At 37.4% G+C, this 6,637-nt stretch overlaps 2 protein-coding genes across 3 annotated transcripts in view; both read left to right on the top strand.

Moving 5' to 3' along the window:
* LOC110458428 (guanine nucleotide exchange C9orf72 homolog) overlaps positions 1-1,917 on the top strand; it is an 8,258-nt gene extending 6,341 nt beyond the window's left edge. The window contains exon 5 of the mRNA XM_021510111.1: positions 1,912-1,917. Within this exon, the coding sequence (XP_021365786.1) occupies positions 1,912-1,917 (6 nt within the window). The remainder of the gene's footprint in view (positions 1-1,911) is intronic.
* Positions 1,918-2,776: 859 nt separating this feature from the next.
* Positions 2,777-6,637, top strand: part of LOC110458639 (guanine nucleotide exchange C9orf72-like) — a 12,497-nt gene continuing 8,636 nt past the window's right edge. Inside the window, exons 1-4 of one of the 2 annotated variants that reach the window (XM_021510431.1) lie at positions 2,777-2,839; positions 3,582-4,771; positions 5,111-5,218; positions 6,102-6,230. In XM_021510431.1, coding sequence (XP_021366106.1) covers positions 4,235-4,771; positions 5,111-5,218; positions 6,102-6,230 — 774 coding nt within the window. In that variant the 5' untranslated portion in view covers positions 2,777-2,839; positions 3,582-4,234. The other variant, XM_021510440.1, reaches the window with a different exon arrangement.

Genomic DNA, 6,637 nt, shown 5'->3' with positions numbered 1-6,637 from the left:
ATAATTAAACAAATCATACTTGCGAAGTATTCTCACAATATCAGGAATAAAACCAGTTTGACAGGACTCCTTCAAAATATGCATGAATAGGCGTTTGAGAAATATAGTATGAGTTAAGTATTTACTGTCCAGTCTACAAAGACGACCGAGAAATAAAAGTTTTCTTATATCAATGTAACCTTCTATGGAGGTCCATCCAATTAAGGAGTTGGCCATATCAGTTCTAGTTCTAATGTTTAACCCTTGAATGGATTTTACGATAAAATTTTGAGCGCGCTCTAATTTGATTAGTTCTGTTCTAGACAGTTGCCATAGTTCACACCCGTACAGGGCAGACGGGAAAACTTTAGCCTTAATCAGCTTTGCAACTGTTAGAGGATTAAGGGTCCTAGGATGAGCACCAGATCGAATAAGAGCCATGGTTCCACTTTTTAGCTTCTTGCATGCAGCCTCAGTTCTGTCCGATGTACACAATTTAAAATTCAAAACAACACCGACGTGCGTAATGTTTTCAACAACTGGTAATGCTTTACCATACAAATTCACATCTTTTACCAAGACTTGTCTTCTTTTTGCCCTTAAATCCTATTTTGTACATTTTGAGAAGTAACCCTTCGTGCCAAACAGTATCAAAAGCTTTCTTGCTATCTAAAAATGAATCAGAGTTATTTTCTAGGTTGTATCTCACGCATTCCTGTAATTAAAGGAAGTGCATAGACTACATAAATGTTTCATATAAGCCGACTGCTGTCTGTTTGGAAACGTTTCTGAATCTAGTAAAGAGAGACAAAATTGACTCGAATATTTTAAAAAAGACGGGTATAAGAGTTATACCCCTATAACTGTTTGGGTCGTCTTTGGGTTTTCCATTGCCCTTGTACAAAGTAAAAATTGTTACTTTTTTCCAGTCTTCAGGTATATGCTCATATTTTACAATGAGGTTGAACAATTTGGTAATGAGGCTTAGTAATCTATCACCTCTATACTTAATGTGTTCATAGACCAGGCTATCATACCCACCAGCTTTGCCATTCTTAAGTTTCTTACATACTACCCGCATGTCGTCCGTGGTAAACATTTCTGACAGAAATATATCTTTCTCTTGATTAGACCGATCAATTTGGTATCATCCGCAAATAATTATATAATTTGATGATTGTTTCGACACATTCTAGTAGATCGTTTATAAAGATTAAGAATAAAATCGGTCCTAGTACGCTTCTTTGAGGTATTCCACTTTTTCACTTCTGCCCAACTAGATGTTTTTCCATGTACCACGACTCTTTAATTGATGACTTCCTTTTAATAACATCTGTTATAATATCTATATCCAATTTCCAAAATGTGATATACGTAGTGTAATGTATTCCTTTTACCTGAACAAATATCATTATTATTTCCATATCCTCCCAGCTTTGTTAATAGTCGATCGTGAGGCACTGTATCAAACGCTTTTTTCGAAATCTAAATACACAATGTTCACTGATTCGTCTACAATTTTAATTATGAAATCCAGGACTTCCAGTAGTTGTGTTGTTGTATAGTTTCCTTTCCTAAATCCAAATTGATGTGTTGACAAAACGTCCCCTATCTCTAAGTGCCTCATTATCCTCTATGATACACTCCAATCACAGGGGCTTGTATAGGACTTATATGATAAAATTAACTTGAAATACATATATATATATAAAGACTTCAAGCTAATTTTATCAAATAAGTCTATACAAGCCCCTGTGCTCCAATACGCTCCTATATGATACACCCCTCTACGCCACACTCCTCTACGCTTGGAGTGTATCGTAGAGGAATGGAATTACAAGTCTGATTTTAATTAGATTAATTGTTTCCCATGCATTTTCCAATCTGTATCTGTATGGATACGCTGACGTAATCAAAACTGGTGTGTTACAGAGATGAGAGAGAGCGCTAATAGTTCTTAGTCGCGCGATTCGAGGGCTGTTTTAAAGTCCTCAACACTACTGCATTGGATTATGGTATCTGGTAGATGGTTCCAGTCTATTACAGTACGTATAAAGAAGGATTCGTATAAAGAAAAATTAGCAGATTATTATATGAAAAAGAAATAATGAAATAGTTGTATTAAAAGTTTTTTTTTACATATTTAGCACGAGTCTTGACTGAGTGATGTCCCCTTAGCACGGGTACGGGAGTAGACAAAACACCCGCGATCCTCGCCCGCGATCACAACAAAGTCAGAATTTCATGTGAAATATGTCGTTTATTTCAACGAAACTTACATAATTATAAACAGTAAGGTATTTTGTTCTATATATCTGAAAATAACATGTAATTTTCTCTCAATATCAAATTATATATGAAAAACCATGATTTTCACGGTTGACTGCGGCGTACAAGTTTTACCCCCTTGAAATAAACATTATCGTCAATTTCTAAATTATTGGATGATAAATTTACATTTTATTAACAGTCACATTTAGAAAATAATGTTTGAAATTATTGTATAATTTTATAAAAAATATAAACGATCGCGTTAATGAGATATTAAATATATCTTTATGCCTGGTACGGGGTTTTGGGACGGGAGCGGGAGCGGGGTACAAGATTTACCTTCCACCAATAGATTTCCTTTTTTTGTGTAAGTCCGGGTCACTTCGTGTATTCTTTTTAATATTTTGTTGGATTATGTTGTATCGGGGACTACTTCCGTGACCGGGTTGAGTAAATCGACACTTGTATGGGGCTAATGGGTATTGGTGTAGAAATTGACAGACTCGTACGTAATGCTCGATTCTACTTTCATTTTGCACAACACCTTTTCATGTCTTCATGCGTTAGAGAGTTCCGTCTGGCGGATGGCGTGAGTGTTGTCATTATCAGCCCCTAACTTGTTTGTTTCTCTTGTGTAGTTGAACCTGTTCTTGTTGGTATACGCATCTTTCCGTAGCATATAGATAGAGTGTATATCGTTTTTCATATATTATCGTAAAATGACAAAATTTGGAGACATGGACGTTTCTGGTAGCCAGCTGTTGTTTGTTTACAAAAACACACAGATAAAGTGTGAGCGTATGATCTTGCATGGGGAGAAGAATTGTAACGGCAATAGGCCTAACGGAAGGATTTATATGAATTACGGTATTCAGAGCAGGCGGGGGTATCCTTCCACCTAACAAACATGATAAAGACCTACTTTTGAATATGCCTTGGCTATAAATGGGAATGGCAAGTCAAGGGTGGAAATTTCAGTGTGATTAGGATGTGCAAGTTATACGGCTCAGTAACAGAAGAAAGAGAAAAGGTAACGTCAAGACCTTGGTTCGAACCCAGGAGTCCCTCCAAACTCTAGATGGACGCTCTTCGAATTGAGCTACCTGGTCGCTGACCCAGTCCAGTTCTGCTTCACAGCAATTTACTGTAGTTTATAGATTGAAGTAAAATAGGTTACGTACTGTGTCTCGGATAAAGACAAAACAAACATTATTCATGGTTTACCCCAAACCAAACTTAGGCCATCAAAAGAGCACTTGAGCACTTCTGATCTAGCATTGCTATCATGAACCATACTGTATATAATAATTATATTTCTCTATTTTTAACAGATACCAGCTGTGACATTTGAGAAGAGAAGCTGGGATCTGCTGTCTTCTGAAGGAGAAAGGAAAATCAAAATACTCAAATTTCTAAAATTACTGAATGAAGTTATCCACTGGATGGAAATGATGCAATACATAAGGTCACTGTGTTTTAACGTACATGTATTTCAGTGAAAGACAACATTTCATGGCTGTGGTTCATTTATACATAACAAATGAGGGAGGAATGGGTTTCTGAGATCACCAACCGTGAGGGGCTTATACTCCTGTTTGTAAACTACACCTTCTTCTCTGTGATTTTTCTAGTGTGTCTCCTGTTCATGTTGTGTTTGGCCAATACTACATCCTCACCTAATGACCTTCTTTTGTCCTTGATGCTTCTGGCAATGAGTTTTGTACTGGTCAACATGGTCATTGCTGATTACGTTGTGTGTACGATATATTCTCACAGGGATCCCCGACCCATCATGTGACCTGTTGTCAGTATGACCTTGGGAGGCAGGTGTCAGTAGTTAGATTAGATATATATATATATATATTTCAATTATAGAAAATTACCCTAGATCTCTAAGTAGGTGTTTAGTGAAAATTTGATAGTATATGTATCAATGTTTCATTTCAAGAAATTTTGAAATACAATCGGGAACCTTTCATTAATAATGTCAAACTCGCGGAATATTAAACAAATCACCCGCCATGTTGATGCAGGTGTGATACACCTGACATCAGGAACAAATATCTCAACAAACCAAATTGAAATTGAATCACCATTAAGTCCCTCATCAAGTTATGTCAAAACTAAACTGGAAAAAGAATTAAGTCCTGACTTTATAAATGCTTTCATCTTGGCACACTGGGATAACATTTTGGGACCACGAATACTTAATGTGTGGCTGGGTACGGATTGTCATCTAACGGAACAGATGCTGAATCAAGTTTGTAGTCGTTCATTGAGTGGAGAGATATGCCGAGACATTCAGGACAGCTTTGTGGACTTCAAATTTCTTGACTTGGCAGAGATGGACATGATCTTGGCAGGATTTGTGTTTATAGCTCGAGGTAATAGCGGCCTTGGTGTTCACTCCTTGTCTGTGCTGATGCCACATTCTGAACTCCGATCATACCTGGAGATCCATGAACTCCTCTCTCGATGTCTAAACGGAATCATCAACAAATTACGGAGGTTTTTACACATGGTAAGGTGTCAAACAAAAGACAATATTTCCAGAGCTATTTTTATTGACATGATTTTCCAAACAGGAGATAGCAGTTTCCTTTCCAGAGATATTTTGTCATGAAATAAATCCATATAACAGTTATCTGGATTTTCTTCCTACAAGCATTAAGATATACTCCACTGTAATGTTTCACTGACAGGTTTCTATTCCATAATGGATATATTTTGACCAGCAGAAAGTAGACTTTAAAAAAATGCTGCTGCATGTATCACACCTATGTTTACACTTCTTTCTCACTTTATGTAAGCTTGTAGAAAAACTTGTTTTCTGCATGAAATTATTATTTGATATTTTCAGTCTGATACGCCGCACCCAGATATCAATGGAGAGTTTGTCAGTAGATCTAGAGACTGCCTGAAGATGCTGACATCTGTGTACGAGTTCTCGCTAGCAGTACCCATCAGTGTAAGTGATCCTTCATCAGACACTACCCACCATCGAAGGCAGTCCTCTATAACACAACATAATCAATGCATTTGTATCATTTGTCAATCTGTCTAATTCAATTCATGCCCACAGGACATATTAGCTAAAGCCATGTCGCATTATCTGTCATCTTTTCACTTTAACAACTTCTTCTGAAGAACCAGAAAGCCTGGTCATGACATTTTGCATGTAGATTCCTGGGATGGAGCCAGACTAAATTTGCAAATAAAAAAATGCAGACTTTGATATTCTTTCAAGGTCAAAGATGTCAAAAACTTCAAATGACCTCTAGCTTATAAAAATTTGATAAGTCTGGAGTCATGATGTTTGGATAGCTAGTAGCTTCCAACAATGGATCCCAGCAAGGTTTGCAAAATAATTATCTCTGCCTACTTTCAAGGTCATGAGTCAAATGTGTTAAATCTTCAAACAACTTCTGAATTTTCAAGAGGACTCTGGTGATGATATTTTGCCTGTAGCATACTTGATAAGTTGTATTGACTTAAATTCAGAATATTATTATTCCACACCTCTGACATTGTACAAACTGGCTAAATATTTCAGTCCCAGTAATGTAGAGGTTCCCTAACAAGTGGTAGTTGGTTATCAAGTTTATCTAGCTTGAGTAATTTTATAAGAGATATAAAAGATTTAGCGAGTATCTTTTTACAATTTGAGAACTTACCATCATATGTTTGGGGACCTTTTTCTCCCATAACATGTGGAAATCCTTGTCTTTCTCTTAGAAATGGGTGATTCCTGTTTCCTATCTGGGTTTTATTGCATTAATCATGATGTGTTTGGACCCCTGTAAATACAAATAATCATTAGGAAATCCTGATGATGACAATTATCTTTCCAGCTATCCGAGACATTTCTGAGTCCCTCTCACCAGCTGGAGAGAGATTTCCTGTGTCGCTGTATTGCAGCTCACCTGCTCACGTTTGGTCACAGCCTAGTGATTGGGGAGAACAGCAACAGAATCAACTTGGTAGGTAGTTTACATTATCTCAGTACAGGGGTCCGAAGGATTTGGTCCATATTTCGTGTGGAGCATCCGTGGGTGAAGGGGAACCAATTTTGTGGTTTTAGCCCCGAGGGGCCTGAGGGGAGGGGCCCAATAAGGGAATTACAGCAATTTCTTCTTTGAAATCCTTCTTCTGAAGGAATATAAGGATTTGGTCCATATTTGGTGTGGAGCATTCTTTGGTATAGAGGAACCAATTTTGTATAAACGGTTGGTCTTGCCTCGGAGGGGCTTGAGGGGCAGGGCCCAATAGGGGAAATATAGCAAATTATTCTTTAAAATCCTTCATCTGTAGGAATGAAAGGATTTGGTCCATATTTCGTGTGGAGCATCCGTGGGTGAAGGGGAACCAATTTTGTGGTTTTAGCCCC

Source organism: Mizuhopecten yessoensis, unplaced genomic scaffold (assembly GCF_002113885.1).
Source record: "Mizuhopecten yessoensis strain PY_sf001 unplaced genomic scaffold, ASM211388v2 scaffold1255, whole genome shotgun sequence".
Classification (NCBI taxonomy): Eukaryota; Metazoa; Mollusca; class Bivalvia; order Pectinida; family Pectinidae; genus Mizuhopecten; species Mizuhopecten yessoensis.
The sequence above is the reverse complement of the archived record's forward strand: the minus strand, read 5'-3'. Positions and strand labels throughout refer to the sequence as shown.